This window comes from Danio rerio, chromosome 24, assembly GCF_049306965.1.
Source record: "Danio rerio strain Tuebingen ecotype United States chromosome 24, GRCz12tu, whole genome shotgun sequence".
Classification (NCBI taxonomy): Eukaryota; Metazoa; Chordata; class Actinopteri; order Cypriniformes; family Danionidae; genus Danio; species Danio rerio.
Window position 1 is genome coordinate 21,182,469 of NC_133199.1, and position 17,394 is coordinate 21,199,862.

General features: G+C 33.1%; 1 protein-coding gene across 2 annotated transcripts in view; it reads left to right on the forward strand.

The window, feature by feature from the left end:
- The window catches only part of pkd1l1 (polycystin 1 like 1, transient receptor potential channel interacting), a 53,350-nt gene that overhangs the window by 31,711 nt on the left and 4,245 nt on the right, over nt 1-17,394 (forward strand). For both annotated transcript variants that reach the window (XM_073940623.1, XM_073940624.1), the window contains exons 33-50: nt 718-891; nt 1,015-1,134; nt 2,849-2,915; nt 2,988-3,079; nt 5,105-5,261; nt 6,062-6,194; nt 6,307-6,391; nt 6,524-6,697; nt 6,779-6,897; nt 8,033-8,146; nt 8,232-8,355; nt 8,443-8,517; nt 9,205-9,338; nt 9,425-9,659; nt 14,584-14,688; nt 14,800-14,940; nt 16,702-16,836; nt 16,940-17,134. In XM_073940623.1, the coding sequence (XP_073796724.1) occupies nt 718-891; nt 1,015-1,134; nt 2,849-2,915; nt 2,988-3,079; nt 5,105-5,261; nt 6,062-6,194; nt 6,307-6,391; nt 6,524-6,697; nt 6,779-6,897; nt 8,033-8,146; nt 8,232-8,355; nt 8,443-8,517; nt 9,205-9,338; nt 9,425-9,659; nt 14,584-14,688; nt 14,800-14,940; nt 16,702-16,836; nt 16,940-17,134 (2,379 nt within the window). The remainder of the gene's footprint in view (nt 1-717; nt 892-1,014; nt 1,135-2,848; nt 2,916-2,987; nt 3,080-5,104; nt 5,262-6,061; nt 6,195-6,306; nt 6,392-6,523; nt 6,698-6,778; nt 6,898-8,032; nt 8,147-8,231; nt 8,356-8,442; nt 8,518-9,204; nt 9,339-9,424; nt 9,660-14,583; nt 14,689-14,799; nt 14,941-16,701; nt 16,837-16,939; nt 17,135-17,394) is intronic.

The window sequence follows — 17,394 nt, forward strand, 5'->3', positions numbered from 1 at the left end:
TTGTCCCTGCAGGAAGCCTTGCCCTTTAAAATAGATTTAAACTGAAAAACCTAGACAATGCAAACTTAAGGATGTGTTATTGCACTAAATAACATGTAGATTGATCATTACCGTGATGTATGAAAAGAGAAACACAATTTGTAATAATGAGAAAGATAATAACTGCTACAATCATTTAGTTTTTCCACTTAAAACTGAAGTTCAGACCTAAACGTGGGACACGGTCCAGAAATCAGGTGATATTTGGCAGCTCCATCAAGAGTTGCATGCTGAATGTGCTGTTATAGAGTGGAAAGCAAATGTTTTCAGGGCTTTGAGAAAATAAATTTTTTGTTACTTTCGTCCCTACTTTTGTCCCTGCTCTCCCATATCACAGGTATAAATTACAATATAAAATATATTAAAATATACAATATTAATTGTAATAGTATTTACAATTACTATTATAACAGTAATTGTTTTACTGTATTTTCCAATTAAATGCAACTTTATTATTGGTATTATTATCATTTACTTAAAAATGTAAAGAAAAATGTACGAAATGCAGCAATAAAACTAAAGTCTTATTAATTTTCCAATCCTTTTTTTCAAATATATTCTAGAATGCTATATATATTGAATATATGATCAACAATCAAGTTTTGTTGAGTGTGTGTGTGTATTTGCTAAAGCTTCTCAACAAACTGTATTTTGTGTGTTTGTTTGTGTTTGCAAAAGCTTCTATATTTGAAGCTGACAGAATATCTGGAGGACTTTCACCCATGGTTTTCCGTGTACAGCCGTCCATCTTCCAGCTCTCACACACACACCCAGCGTTTGAGTGTGTGTCTGCTGCTCCTGCAGGGCTACATGTGTGTCAACACGCTGCTCATAAATCTTTTGGAAGAACAGGTGTTCAACACAGAAATCAATACATGTCAACAAACACTGCGTCAACATGTGTGTGATGTTGTTTGATTCGTTTACACTTTATTGAATCGTATCTTTTGTTTTCCACTGTGCACCACTGGGCAGTGTTTTGCAGAGACAGGACTCATTGATGTTCCGGCGGTCAGCATGTTAACAGGCGTGTGCAGTGCTCTGGCTGTGATGCCGGCGGGGGGTTTGGTGTCTCTGGTGTTTCGTGTCAGCAAGGTCAGAAATCCCAGACTGCCTGAAACGGTCTGCCACAGAGTTACATATTGGAGCTACTGGATGCATTCATTTAGACTATTAGTATATGTGATGTATGATTTAGGTCTTTTTTGTTCTTTCCTCCATAATATTGGTACCATCGGTAAATATGAGCAAGAAGGAGGTGACAAAAATGTATTTATTGCTTAATCTCTTGCTCAGAATATTAACAAAAAAAACAACAACTACCTGTCGAAGACTAGAGCCTATAGAAGCTTTAAAAAGTTACAAAAAATCATTTAGGTTGACACGGTGGTTCAGTGGTTAGCACTGTCGCCTCACAGCATGAAGGTCTCTGGTACAAGTCTTGACTGGGTCAGTTGGCATTTCTGTCTGGAGTTTGTATGTTCTCCCCATGTTCGCGTGGGTTTCCTCTGGATTTTGCATAAGCTAAATTAGCCGTAGTGTATGAGTGTGAATGACTGTGTATTGATGTTTCCCAGTAGATGGAAGGGCATCAACTGAATGAATGAATGAATGAATGAAAAAATATAATTTTTTTTGATATCAATGACCCAAAAATGCTTCCTGCTGTGGTTCTTGGGGATTTTTTTGGCTTCTTGAACCTCCTATTGGTGATAAAGACAAGCACATGTCCTCTTTTGCCGTGATTTGGAAATGTTTATCAATTTTTTTGACATTTTACCATACTTTTTTACCATACATTTTACCATACTTCCCAAATTCACACATATATTTAACAACTTTGTGCTTGTAGTTGTTTGTTCTCAGTGATGCTGAGATGTTTTTCTTTTGGTAATATTTTGAGCGAAATATCAAAAGGTTAAAGAATAAAGACATTTTACTTCTATCTTTTCTCATACCTATTAGACATTCAAATAAGGCATAGACTAAAGCAGAGGTATTTCTGACTTATGTATACTTTATACACTGTATTTTTTACATTTTATGAATTGTTTTAAACATTTATTTGGGGGACAGGGGTGGACACTTTAAGAGATTATTATTATTTTTATTCTTTATTCATTCATTCATTTTCCTTCAGCTTAGTCCCTTTATTAATCAGGGATCGCCACAGCGGAATGAACCGCCAACTTATCCAGCATATGTTTTACGTAGCAGATACCCTTTCAGCTGCAACCCAACACTGGGAAACACCCATGCACACTTGCATTCATACACTATAGCCAATTTAGTTTATTTAATTCACCTGTACCGCATGTCTTTAGACTGTGAGGGAAATCGGAGCACCTTGAAGAAACCCAAGTGAACACGGGGAGAACATGCAAACTCCACACAGAAATGCCAACTGACCCAGCCGGAGCTCGAATAACCAGCAACCTTCTTGCTATGAGGTGATCGTGCTACCCAATGTGCCACCGTGACACCCTTATTTTTTTTTGTTTTATTTTATAGTTTATTTTATTTATTTGGAAGAGAGTGTCTTCATGTCCAGTTGTTATTGTCACTATGTGAGTTTTTTTTTGTGTGGCACTTTTATGAAATAGGGACTCTTAACTGCAAACCAAATCTACCTTCGGGTATAAATAATGTAACCCAACCTAACCTGTTAAATTTTTAGATAAAGTACAAATCTCAAATAAAAATTAGAAGACACTTTTGACTGGTTTTCTGCCACAGGGTCATATATTTACCAAGAATGCCAATATAAGTAAAGGGCAGTGTTTATTGATTTTCCTTGATTTCGTTTTAGACCAAGTCCAGTAGTGTGTCTGGAGAGCAGTATAAACTCAAAGTGTCTGATGTCTGCTCTGTAGAAGGTATGCTTTTATATCATTTACCTTTAGTTCTCATCCTGTGTTATTGAAAATAATTTTGGTTCTTTTTTACAGAGCACCACAATGCATTTCTGATGAATAATCGTGCATCTGAATCGTGTCTGTCCTGGAATTCAGTTTCATGCTCATGTAAAAAAGAATATAAGGTATAATGTAGAGGTGAAATGGTGTATTATGGAGTCAATATAGGACTGTATAAATGCAAAATAAAATAGTTTTGCAAACAAAAATGAAAGTTTTGAGCAACAACAACAAAAAATAAATAAATAAATGCAAATTTCTAAAAATTGCAAAGAGAAAATAAATTTTTTAGAAATAAAAAAATTTGTTAACAAAAAAAAAAGAATTGCAAATCAGCAAGCAGTACAAAATAAATAAATAAATAAATAAATAAATAAATAAATAAAAATGTGTAATTTAAAAAAAAGACTATATATATTTGCAAAAAGTTTTCATAGCACTGCCTTTACAAAACCCCTGTAGTCAATTGCAATGCTTATTTTGATTTGCTTTTTAGTCAACAGAGGGCCTGCCTAAACGCTCAAGTTGACTCCGCCTCCTTGTCTATAGTATTTTTTTAAAGTATATATGGCCCTAGATTTACTCCATATATTTTTATGATTTATGTTTAAATAATTTTAGTCTACTTTACTAAAAAAATTCCCTTAAAAAAATTGAATTACTGTATTTATTCACTCTCAATTGTTTCCTAACTTTCATGAGTTTCTTTTTATCTGTTGAACACAAAAGAAGATATTTTGAATAATGTAAGAAACAACACCCATAGAAAAAACAAATATGTAATTCAGTGGTTACTGATTTCTAAGATTTTTCAAAATGCCTTCTTTTGTGTTGAACAGGAAATAAATAACCTCAAACAGGTTTTTGACAAGTGAAAAGAGAGAAGGTGATGACAGAATGTTAATTTTTAGGTGAACTATACCTTAAAGGGCCATGAAACCCCCTCGTTTCAGCAGGGTGTTTTCACACCTCTACTTTGGAAAAAGTCAGAAAAGTGGGCGTGTCCAGCTCTGTTTAGTGGGGAGTGTCGGAGGAACTAAAGTGGGATGGTGTGGGAGTGTCTATTTGGGCGCGCGCGAGTTTCAGTCAAAATACACACACATGAGAAAGTGATGGTGTTTAACCTACATGGACATCTGTAGTCGAATTATTTGCCAAATTATTAAATGTTGGACTTTAACTGCAGTTTGGCTCTTTCATTCAGGGAATTCATTCATGCCCCTCGCGACAAACGAGATATTTGATTCGAGGATCTGCTCTAAGCGTGTATTTTTCATGCAATGTTTGATACCGCACGGCGAATGAGAAAAAAAACTCTGCATTTCCCTGAAACTTAGATGCATACTGCAGGTAGCGTCAGAAAGCCGCGTGTGTTATTCCGGTCACAAAATGCGGTGCTATGTTTGCACTCAGTGCAATAGTTAACTTAATTCGATACGAACAAACTGAAAAAACAAAGAGCACTGGTCGCTCACTTACCAAATCTGTAGAGACAGGACAATCACCAGCAACTAGAGCCGCGTCTTTATGAAGAGGAGACTAACGTTACAAGCGAATCCGGATTTCAGCGTTTGCAGATGAGAACAGCTCTCAGGTAAACAATGTTCCTCCTTAGACACGTAAGTTATTGTTGTCGAGCGTCGCGTACACTGTTAATCCACACGTGATCCAGCTGAGCTCTCACAGAGAGAAAATGAAAACGAAACTTAATGGCAGCAAACTATAAAAGCAACACTTCACGCTTGTTTTGGCAACACAACGTGGCGTAAACACGATGACACTAATGAATATTAATGAAGTTGCACAATAGAGCGCGCTGATTGGTTTGAACCAAGCCTTACTCATGCATTAATGCAACACACTGTAAGACGTAATAAGACTCACTCTGGCACAGACGTCCAGTCTGCACGCTGGAATACAACGCTATTATGTCATGGCCGTGACGCAGCTTCAAAAATTCGTTTCAAACAGGAAGTACGAATTTGCTTGAAATAACGCAAAAACAACCAATTTACACTTTTTAGTGAAATATAGGTGTCCTAATAGTGTTTTTAGCAGTGTAGGACACATATACGACTGTCAACAGCTCTAAAAATGTGTTTTGGTGTTTCGTGACCCTTTAAAGACATTTTGTTGTGTGTATCCCGCAGGACTGCATAACCTCAGATTCAGTGTCTGCGTCAAAACTGCAAGACAACACGGACACCATCTTAGAGATTGTGGATGACTCCATTTCTGATGTTAATAAGAGATCACATGGCAAACGCAAATGGAAAAAGTCTAATTGCAAATCACACTTCTCAGCAGGTTTGTAATTCATGAGATAAAATAAATGTGATAGTTTAAAAAAATATATAATCATGTTTATAGCAAGTATGTTTTTTCTCTTAAATATAATTATAATATAACATTTTTCATTCATTCATTCCTTTTCTTTTTTGGCTAAGTCCCTTTATTAATCCGGGGTCACCACAGCGGAATGAACCATCAACTTACCCAGCACATTTTTTATGCAGCGAATGCCCTTCCAGCCGCAACCCATCTCTGGGAAAAGATAACTTTTTATTTAATTTTAATTATTACATTTTTTTTAACTTGGTATTGAGATACAAATTGCTACAAAACTATTTATTAATAAATAAATAATGTAATTGTTGTTCTTTTAAACCTTTAGATAATCAAATAATCATGAAAAATGTGATATCTTTGTCTTCAAACTTAAACAAAATAACTGTTTTAATTGTGATAAACAATGAAAATAATAATGCAAAATATTTATTGAGCACAAAATCAGCTTATCCGAATGATGATTCTAAAGTATCATGAGACATTAAAATAAATACAAAAAATACAATAAAATAAAACTAAATAAAATAAAATAAAACAATGAACGAATGAATGAATGAATGAACTAAATAAAACAAAATAAAACAAACAAACAAACAAATAAATAAATATATAAAATAAATAATTAATAAAAAAATAAAATAAAATAAAATAAAATAAAATAAAATAAAATAAAATAAAATAAAATAAAACAAAATAAAATAAAACAAAATAAAATAAAACACCCTAATGGTAATAAAACTTTTAATTGTCACTTTCAGAGGTCTTGAAGAACCAGCAGTTTTGTGATGGAACAATTCAAAGTCTTGGTGCCTGGTGTCGTTATCTGGGCTGGACCCTCTGCGTGTCCCTCTGTCTTACATGTGTTACCATCACGGGTAGTCTCGGACTAAAGTGGGTGATATTTGTTAGTAAGATGCTTTGTTGAGACTTGAATATTGTGTCTTTGTGCACAATATTTGTTTCCCAAACATATGCAAATTAATTAAAATTTTATACACTCCAGGTTTAACAAAACAGAGACTCAACTGTGGGCTCATTCTGTCTTCTTTTCTCTCATCTGCGGTGGTTTTGTTTTGCATCCAGCGATGGTAAATCATCTTGATCCCTCACTGAGAATAGCTGTATATGGTTTTATTCTAATATTTGACCAACAATCTCATCACTGGAGCTTTTAATGATCAATATAAATTAAATCCTGATAATTTTACATCCTGTTACAGATTCTTATAACTGCAATCACAGTTTCTCTAAAACATCGAAAAAGATCTGACTGGTTCCACAGTCTGAGTGTAACAGAGCCTGTCTTTGAGTTATTGAGACACAGAGGCCAAAAATCTGATGTCTTTGGTAGTAAATGCCAGCAGTTCACAGAGAGAAGCACACATTTTGAAATGGTAAATATGCATTGATACATCTTTTCAAAGGAATTGTAGATATAATTATGATTATAATGCCTTTGTAACTATGTTGAGCAGGTGCTTGCTGACCGTCAGAGAGCCAGATTTTTGCGCTTAGTGCGTCCACCAAATTCAAAAGATTTGAAGCTTGTGAGAGGCCAGATCAAGAAACAAACACTCTTATATAAAACTACAAGGTATTACTTTTTGATCAGATTTACTCTCAAAGTCTGTGTAAACCAGATGTTTCTTTTATTTCAGTATGTTATTGTACACCCAACTGAAACAGAATACTGAGTGGGAGGCAAGGCTTTCTTTTGCACATATTTCAGTGGATAAACTTTTGTTTTCACACAGACATTAAAGTGGCCATATTTTTCTGTTTCTGTTTTTGTTTTGGAGGTCTCCTACAATATATGCATCCACCAAAGTGCAAAATAAGGTCAAAAAGTGATAGTAAACAAAAGTAAAGCTGTTTATAGGTTGAATATGTTATTATCAAACTGCCTACTGACCTTTATCATGATGTATTGTTGAAGTGCATTAGCCAGCATGGATTAAACATTGTAGTCTATAATCAAAAGGCAAAAAATGTAAAAAGCAAATCTGCTAATTTTCTCATAATGTTCATAGTCTTGGTCTTAGTAAAAACAGCATTCGGTGTAGTTCTGCAAAAATTAATATTGCTGCTTTCCATGTTTTTGAGTGTCTTTTTATGTTTATACAAGCTAAAAAAATAATTGTCTTTAATTGACTAGTAATAAATAACCATAACTGCATGAACTGGAAGTTGCTGAGACTTTTATTTCGGTATGCTGATGTATTTCCAACTGAAACAGAATATTAAGTGGAAGAAAGGGCTTGCTTTTAGCATAATCTCATAGCATAAAAAGGGACGTATATAAAACTATTATGATTGAAGCTGTCAAACTGATGTCCTCAGAGAAGAACCACTACTACAAATGAGATATCAGATGGTCAGACTTTGATTGAAGATTACCAAAGCAAACCGTTTTTTTTCAGTAAACTAACTTGTTCAGATTAATTGTTCATCTAAAGAATAACAATGTGCTCTAGCAGAATAAATGTTGTACATTTTGAATTCACTTGCACTTTAATAAAACATCTGAAAATCAGTACTATGAATGAAAAAACTAAATAAATATCTGAAAATTCAATCGTTTTTAGTCTAAAAAATCATTCACAGGCACACAAATAAATGTCAATTTTGTTGTCCCAATCATCACCCTTTAGGAGTGCATTTTAATATATTTTTAGATATAATTGTCTAGTATGTATCTTTGGCACTTAGAATGACTTTTTTTTCAACAGGGATTTGATGCTACACCTCATCATGCTGTGGATGATTATATTTGTGGCCTATGGAAAGTCTGACAGTGATTCAAAGTACCGTTTGAACCAGGCTATCAAAACTCATTTCACAAAGTATGTACAAGAGACAATCCCAATTAACACAAAACTTGAAAATATTTAATTACTGCAAGTGTTAACAATTGTTTCATATTAACAGAAGCCTGCAAAATTCATTTCACTCCATCCAAAAACATGATGATTGGTGGAACTGGACAACAACCTCTTTGCTGGAGAAACTATACAATAATGCTGACAACCAGGATGAAAGACAAGAACATGATGTACATTTAATGATATATTTGACATCTGTTAGTATTTAAAACACAATAAAGTGGAAATACTGTTTACTATGTGTGTTGCTTTAACAGACAGGAGCTGCTTTCTCTCTTATTGGAAGTCCAGTCATTACAAAGATCAAGAGCACACATAACTCCTCATGCCAGGTATTTCACCATCACTGTTTCACAGGGGGAAAGAATAAATGCTTTCATGTGACAACAAAACAGATACATTGGACATCTTCGGGACTAACTAAGATTGATGTTTATGTTTAGTGAAGCTTTATTAATTAATAATTGATTGTCTTTATTATATTAACCAAGTGTTTATGTCACACATTTCTTCCAAAATAATTGTAATGTGCTGATTTCTTGCTTGGGAACCATTTTTCTAAATGGTTTGCTGTTTCATATTTTATGAACATTTACTTTTAATTCAGCAAGATTGCTTTAAATGAACCAGATGTGATTGTGAAGTTATTTAATATTTTATAAAAGTGTGTTTCTGTTTAACTTGTGTTTTTGTTTCAATTTATCAAAGAATCCTAATAAAAATATTGGTTTAAAAATTTTTAAACAGTTAAGCTGTATTTACTATACTATTTACGATTGTAAAAAGAGCATTGCAACTAACTGAGCTCCGATAACAACTTATAATAACTAAGGAAAAACCAATTCTAGCAGCCAAATTTTAAAATGATTTGAGAAGGATAAAGACACCATATCTATAACAAATATTTCAATAATATTTTAACAAATTACTGCGTTTATTGTACTTTTGCTCAAATAAATAAGCAGCTTTGGTAAACATGTGAGTTCATTATTCAAAACTTTTTTTCTCTCTTTGAACAGATCTTGAATTTGTTGAGCAACGACAAAAATAATTGCTTTGATAACCAGTCTGCGACAAAGAAACTTGCTCCATTTTGTGGTAAACTTGGATGTTACAAGGGAGAAAGAGTGTATGTGAGTCTGGGAAAAACAAGGTACCTGCTAATTAATTATTTTACATGTGAAGATTGTTTGTTATATATAATTTGATTGCATAATATCTGTTGTATTGCCTAAATAGGTTGAACGCATTTACGTCTGTTAAAAGGCTTTTGGAGACTGGCTGGATGACTCCATTCACCCAAATTGTGATTCTCCAGTTTGTCCTGTACAACGGGCCCAGTAACCTCTTCACATCAGTCACTATCCTAGTAGAGAAAACATCTACAGGAGCTCTGTTGCCCTCAGCAAGTGTACAGTCCACTAGACTCTACTATTTCCCAACAGCCCTCGACTACAGTGTTATGATCTGTGAGGTGAGTATCTTATTAGAATCAACAAATTAGCTTTTTAATGTGCACAATAAAATACACTCTCTTTAAAGTATACTCCATTTAAGAACTTCAAAAAAGATCTCCAAAGGTCATTTGAGCTTCAAAAATATTTTAGTATTTTGTTAAATATAGAGTATTGGAAATCTATTTATTATTTTTGTCACCTTCACTCTAAAAAATAACTCAAGCGATCTGTTACCACTACAGAGTTTAATACATTGTTGTAACTTAAAAATTCTATATTGCTGATTATATTAAAACTTTTAAATTGCCAGAGTAATTTTATTAAGTTTACACAACAGGAAAATATTGATAATTACATCAACTTAAAAAAGAGGGTAATTTAAAGATAAATATATCTGTCAATTAGTTTAAAACAATATTTAACTTATAACAACCCCAAAAAATTGCGTTGATAACTCAATTTTTCCACACCAATGGAGTTCTGGATTTCAAAGCTCCTCCCATACTGAACGATCAAGAGGCATGTCCGGACAAGTTTTAAGCAGACCATTTGGCACAAAGGATACTTTAAGGTGAGATATCTGGGTTTTATTTCATTTCCAAATCAATATTCTACATTCCATTAGTGTTGGCTACTCCTGGTAAATTATAGTTGATGTTGGCAGTGTTTTTTGACTAGAAAATAGTAGATAAGAAAGTAAAAACACATACGGTAAGCCAGAAAGGCAATTTAGTATATATGTCAAAATAACGAAGTTTATATAGTGGATGCTTTTTTCATATATAGTATTGCTTTATCCTGCATGTTTTATGTTAGTTACCCTAGCAGAAATATATATTCTGGAGCTTGCTCACAGTTGTTATCCAACCTGAAATTTGTATTTTATTCCTCCTGCTCTTATGGAAAATATTACATTTATCTACTGATTGCTAAGATTTTCATACAAAGTTCATGCAACTGTATTACAACTTTCTAGGCTGATCTGTATTTTAGATATAAGTAGGCTTGTATATAAAATAGGTTGGGGGTGCAAAATGTGTAAATTTGAAACATCAACATAAATAGTTTTGCTAAAACATTACAGACTACACCATGGTAATTGTGGGCAACCATTTCCATGCCTCTGTCAAGATTGTTTGTGTTTTTTCAGAACATGGGGCAGCCTTAGATCACATTTATCAAGACATCAAACTTAGATAACCTCCAGATTTGCAGAAAGTTTTTATTTTACTTGTCCTTGTTGCTATGCCATGACAATTTCCATAGAAATAAAAAAAAAAAAAACACGAAACTATCATCTGTGTATTTCAGAACTGCAATTTCAGAACTAACATTTATGGTACATTTGCTTCCCACAGAAGCCGAAACATACTCCTCACTCATTGCATGACTTCAAGGCAGACATAATAAAAAGGTATGTATGTTCATTCAATGCAGATCAACACAGTGATGTGGAAGGTCAAAGTGGGGAGCTGTCTGATGAAGGTCAAGATGACAATAATGATGTGACAGTCCTGCCAAACTGCATAGAAAAAAAATGGCTTTGTTGTTTCTAAAACGGGAGAGCACTTTTAATGTATCTTACGGTGTATAGATAGAGGTATAGAAGAGGTTGTTAATAAGTTAAATTTTATATCTCGATCAGCATCTGGACCCATCATCAAAGGTATTTTACAGTCCTGCTTGGGTTGTAAAGCCCATCTTACAGTCCACAAATCTGTCTAATGTAAACCTTTTGCATGAAGTAACACAAATAAACAATTTTCAAGTTGTTGCAGATAAAATGGGCAAGAAAAAAGGGATATCTTGGAGCGCTGGCCTGCATTATCAGGTGCAACACAGGTAAGTTTAGTTTTATTTTTAGTCTAGTTTCACAATTTTGCAAGAAAATCATCTTCAAGTTATTTATGCTAAAAACTTCTTATAACAATAACATATTACATGTTATTTGTTGTGTTACACATTGTATACAATTATTCCATTATTTAATTATTCTATTTTTTCTACAGATAAATGAAGAATTCAAGAGGATAACCACTGTAGGTCTTGAATCCACATTTATGGCCAAACTTGACAAACGCACCCAAAACTAATGGACCTGGCCTCATCCAGGAGAGGAGCTAAAGGGGAAAGAATCAGAAGGATTAAGGATATGCTTCTTGAGGTATTGTAAATAATTTGTACACACTAGAATAGTTTAGATTTGTGTTAAATTGTTAGGTTGCCATCAGTTGTTTGTTCAGATAAAACTATATTCATTTACTGTAGGTACTTTATCTTGATATATATTTTTCTAATTAAACAGAACAATGCAGTTGAAGTATGGAGAGAAGTAGCCATTCACTGTCTTGTTGTCTATCTTGGAGAGAAAGAAGAGGATCTTTTTAAGGAGTTTGCTGTGAGTATTACAATGTTTTAAAATTAAAATTAAATCTTCCCTTGACAGTGGAAACATACAAGACAAAATATATGCTCAATGACTGCTCTCTTTTAGTTTAATGTGTAGGTATATTACATTGTCCACACACACTGGTTTTACCTAGCTCTGTGTTATAATAACAATGTACTATTTAGTTCAATAAACAGATGTTGACAATAATGAGAAAGATTTGTAAAATGGGTATGACTGTTGCGTTTCACTTTTCCATTTAAATTAAATTGTGAAACGAATTATTCTTATGATTGAGTAGCTGGGTGCATGACCATGTAAGGGATAAAATAAAACAAAGTTTCCAGAGATTAGCTGAAATCAAATGTAAGTAAAATAAAAAGCTGAAGTAATTATAAATTTAATTATCTCTATCATGCTAATCTATTTTTTTTTTATCTTGCTTTACAAGAATACACAAGAATCATTGGTGATCTGTCAACTATGGAATTAAACCACAAGACGGGAACAATCATTGTTGAGGGAATCAGAATCCTGATTGGAATGGATAACTCAAGGTGTTGTGCTCTGCTAACGGGCATAATATATGCTCTGAATCTGAGCTACCCCAAGGAGCTTAAATATACTTGTTAAGTGTTTCAGAAGCTGTTTCTTGAACTTGATGGACTGAAGCCCAGTGCAAAAGTAATGCGTGTCAAGAACAGCATTTTCTGAAGCCTCTACTTATTTCAAAGTACATTTTGCTCTTTATGTTGCAACTATATTGTTTTGTATTTTGAAGTCCACATGCTGATCTTTTTATTTCATACTGTTTATATGAATGGTGGCATTTACATATGTTTGTTTATAATAATACAAATGTTACATGTTTTACAATTAAGGTTAGCTAATAACAAGTAGTTTGTAAAATGTACAATTTATAAGTTAATAGTTAGCTTTAAGTGTATCAATGCCTATAACTCTTGTTTTGTTGGAATTCATTGTGATGGCATAGCTATGCATGCATGCACATTTTTGAAGGCAAAGCTGACGGGTCAGTTTGTTTATAATTTGTGAGACAGTACACATTTGTGTTTTGTAAACTTTGAGAAGTGCAATATTTAAAATAAAACACTGAAAACTGTGTTTCTAAATGAATAAAAAGTTACTGAAATTAAAATTGCTGTTGTTTAAAAATGTATTTCTTACAAGCACGTAAATTAACAATAATATGAAAACAAACAAAAAATTTAATTTCAGCTACTTAATTTTTTTGAGATTCTAAACTTGAAAACTAGCATGTATAATTATGGTAATTAAGTACATAACACTGGTTTTTGTTTAAATGTTAATAAAAAAAGCTAGTTGGAACAACTTAATTTTTTAAGTACTCAACTTAAAAAATTGAGGTTATGCTATGTAAAAATACCTCTGATTGAAGAGGTAAAGGTAATTTGGCTAACATAATAAAGTTTGCTGTCTGAACTTCATTTTGTTAGATGTTGCCGTAACTTGAAAATATTGATGCAAACTGTTGCGTTGATTTTTTTTGTTTGGTCTAAGCAATATTTTTTAGAGTGTTCAGTATAGTTGTTTTTGTTTTAAACAGTAACATTTAGTCAGTCATTTACTCATCCTTTAACTGTTACAAACCTGTTTGAGCTCCTTTCTTCTGTTAAACACAAACGAAGATGTTTTGAAGAACCTGTTGTTTTTCCAATGGAGTCTGTAGGCTTTCTTCAAAATGTTTTTTTTTTTTTTTTATGCAGAAGAGAGAAACACATAAAGGTTTAGAACCACTTGAGGGTGTATAATGTTTCAATTTTAGATCTCTTTAAAATAAAGTGTAATTATATTATATTATATTATATTATATTATATTATATTATATTATATTATATTATATTATATTATATTATATTATATTATATTATATTATATTATATTATATTATGGGAAGCAGTGGCGCAGTAGGTAGTGCTGTCACCTCACAGCAAGAAGGTCGCTGGGACGCTGGTTCGAGCCTCGGCTCAGTTGGCGTTTCTGTGTGGAGTTTGCATTTTCTCCCTGCGTTCGCGTGGGTTTCCTCCGGGTGCTCCGGTTTCCCCCACAGTCCAAAGACATGTGGTACAGGTGAATTGGGTAGGCTAAATTGTCCGTAGTGTATGAGTGTGGGTGTGAATGTGTGTGTGGATGTTTCCCAGAGATGGGTTGCGGCTGGAAGGGCATCCGCTGTGTAAAAACTTGCTGGATAAGTTGGCGGTTCATTCCTCTGTGGCGACCCCGGATTAATAAAGGGACTAAGCCGAAAAGAAAATGAATAAATGAATGAATATATATTATATTATATTATATTATATTATATTATATTATATTATATTTTATTATATTATATTATATTATATTATAATGATTGTAATTATAACACAGATTACATAATGCTTAATAATAATGATACTTGGAAAAAGTAATGAACCAGATTTTTACTAATTTATTTATGTATATAAATATGTGAATATATTTTATTGTGAATATTTTTTAACAGTCCCCCCTCTGCATATTTTTATTTATAGCATCTTTTCCTTGTATTCATCCTGTTTCATATGTATTGGCAAATATATATTATGACTCAAAGAGGGTGCATGGTTTACTGGAGAAGTCTTTGGAGCTGGCTAGAGGTAACATTAGACACTTATAACACTCTAAATATTATACTATTAGTTAATAATTAATTTCTATACTACCTTTAATCTGTATTTTACATTATTTTAATGCTTTGTTTTACACAGGTGACGGTTATCATCTGCAGTCTCTTGCTTTATATTTGTTCTATGTACAAACTTCAGCTAAAAACAGAGGTGATTGATTTCCTGAAGAAGGAGGATTTTAAATTACTTGTTGATCTAAGTTCAATCTTCTTTTGTGAGCAGGTAAGGACAATACAATTTAATTAAACAAAAATTATAATAACTTTGCTGTGTAATTGTACTACCCCACTATGAGAAAATGCTGTAGTGAATTAGTGAAGACTGTAGTTTGTTCTCTTGGCATTTTTAGTCTTTAAGTTTTTGCTCATATAACATTCACACTGTCAATTTTTTCACCATCCCAATGGATACTAAACAAATAAAAGGCTTTTATAAAGTTCATTTTTGCACTGGAACTTATTAGATATCCAAAAACAATGGTGTGTTACTCATTGTAATTGTAAATGTGATTTGACCTGTAATGCACAACATTGTGATTATGATTAAGGGACAGGGTTTCTGTCTACTTATTTTAGCATCTTTTAGCACATTGTCCTGATTTTGTATTGTTTAGATGTCTTTGGACCAAGATGATCATGTTTCAATCAAAATTATATTTCATTTTGGAAGTAGACTAGTGAATCACAAATGTGATCAGACTTTCTTTCATCATATTAAATTTAGAGCTATTTGCTATTATCTGTTTGCTGATGAATACCATGTGAACATATGGGTTGTTGATGTGATGTTGCATTTTCACTGTCAAACAAGATAAGAATATAATTAGTCTTGTCATTATTAAAAATGCAGTAAATGGATAAACAGTCTTCCATGACCCTCTGAACTGCTGTTCTTTATATTTTTAGAATATTAACTAATATTTTTTAAACTATATTTTTAAACTGTCCTATGGTGTGACTCTCTTAAGGTGTGACTCTCTATATTATGTTAAACTGACTTAAAACAGCTTGCATAACTAATAATTAAGTTAGAACATGATTAACATAGTTTAATAAGTTACAATGAATTAAAAAAACATGCTGTCATGACAAATTGTTCAGATAATTTTTTACAGTGTAGAAACTTTTGTCACTGGGAAACATGTCCATGGGCAATTCTACTAAACACTTTATTTGGTTGAAGGACCCCATTCAAGAACATGTAACTGAAACCGCCTGAAAGGCCATGATGTGCACCTCTTAAGTTTTTGTCTCAGAATTTAGACAGAATTAAGAAGATTTAACACAGTCAAAAAATAATTGGAACCACTATACAATTTTTAAGTTTTGTTAAGTTTTTGTTAGTCACTGAGAAAAACATGATACTCACATATCAAATAAATAATAATAATTACCCAGCAAGCTTTTTTTGTCTTTAAAAGATGTCTAATAGACGTCTAAACAGTTGTCTTGGCTAAAACATGGCTAAATTTAGGCTGTCAGTAAAAATCTAATAGACGTCTAAGAATAAGCCAAAACTAATCTAATCATCAACTAAACAGAAAAGAATGACTACACATGTAAAGTCTGTCTAATCTATTTGACGACTAGTCTAGTTTTGGACTATTCTTAAATGTTAGTTAGATTTTCACTGACAGCCCAAGTGTAGCCTTGTTTTAGCCAAGCTGTCAACATTTAGATGTCTACTAAACACAAAATTGTTTGCTGGGAGTGTCCAACAATGAAGAGAAATCCCTCTGACACTGTACATTATTAAGAGTTTTTTTTTTCTTTATTTTTGCGATGTCACATCATAAAGGACATTTTTACAAAGAGTTTGGTTAAAAGACTGTCAAAGAATTGCTTAAGTCACTGATAGTTATATTTTCTCAAACATCAGACAACATATAACAATTTTTTTTCTCCAAAAATTATAACAAATATAACAAAAAAAGCCGTAACAAAAAAGCTGCCTATTTGTCAACTACCCATATATCATTTACAGCTTTCCCAGTCACTCCTTGGCATTGTTGTGAACTTGCTTCTCCTGAAATGTCTGCACTTACTACGGCTAAACAAAACAGTGGCAGCAGCTGTGGTTACTTGGAAACTGATCTTCTCCAACCTGATTTGGTTACTGGTAGCCTCTCGATTTACATAACACAATATGTTAAAATCAGATCACCCCAGTGATGTAACCAAAGGCTACTTCCATTAAATCGCTCTTCTTTATTTCTATTTAGGCACCAGGTGTTATTATCGCACTGGCCCTCTCCAATCTCTGCAACTTGATCCTTCATTCGGTCCCATTTACAAGTCTTACTAGATTGCTCTTCACTCGTTTCCTTTACATCATTGACATTCATCTCCAAAGCCACGTTCCACCAACATTTTTTGGGGGACTTGTGTTTTTCACTATGATTCCAGTGAAGGCTGTGGTATGTTTGAAATATCCTAACATAAATGAACACTCCATCAATGGTCTCAAACTCAATTCGTGGAGGGCCACAGCTCTGCAAAGTTTAGCTACAACTCACACCTGCTTAACAGTCTCTAGTAGTCTTGAATATCTTGATCAGTTGGATCAGGTGTGTTTGATTAGGTTTGGAGCAAAACTGTGCAGAGCTGTGGCCCTCCAGGAATCGAGTTTGATATCTATTCTCTACATTTAACTGTACTTATGTCAATTACTCTGTTC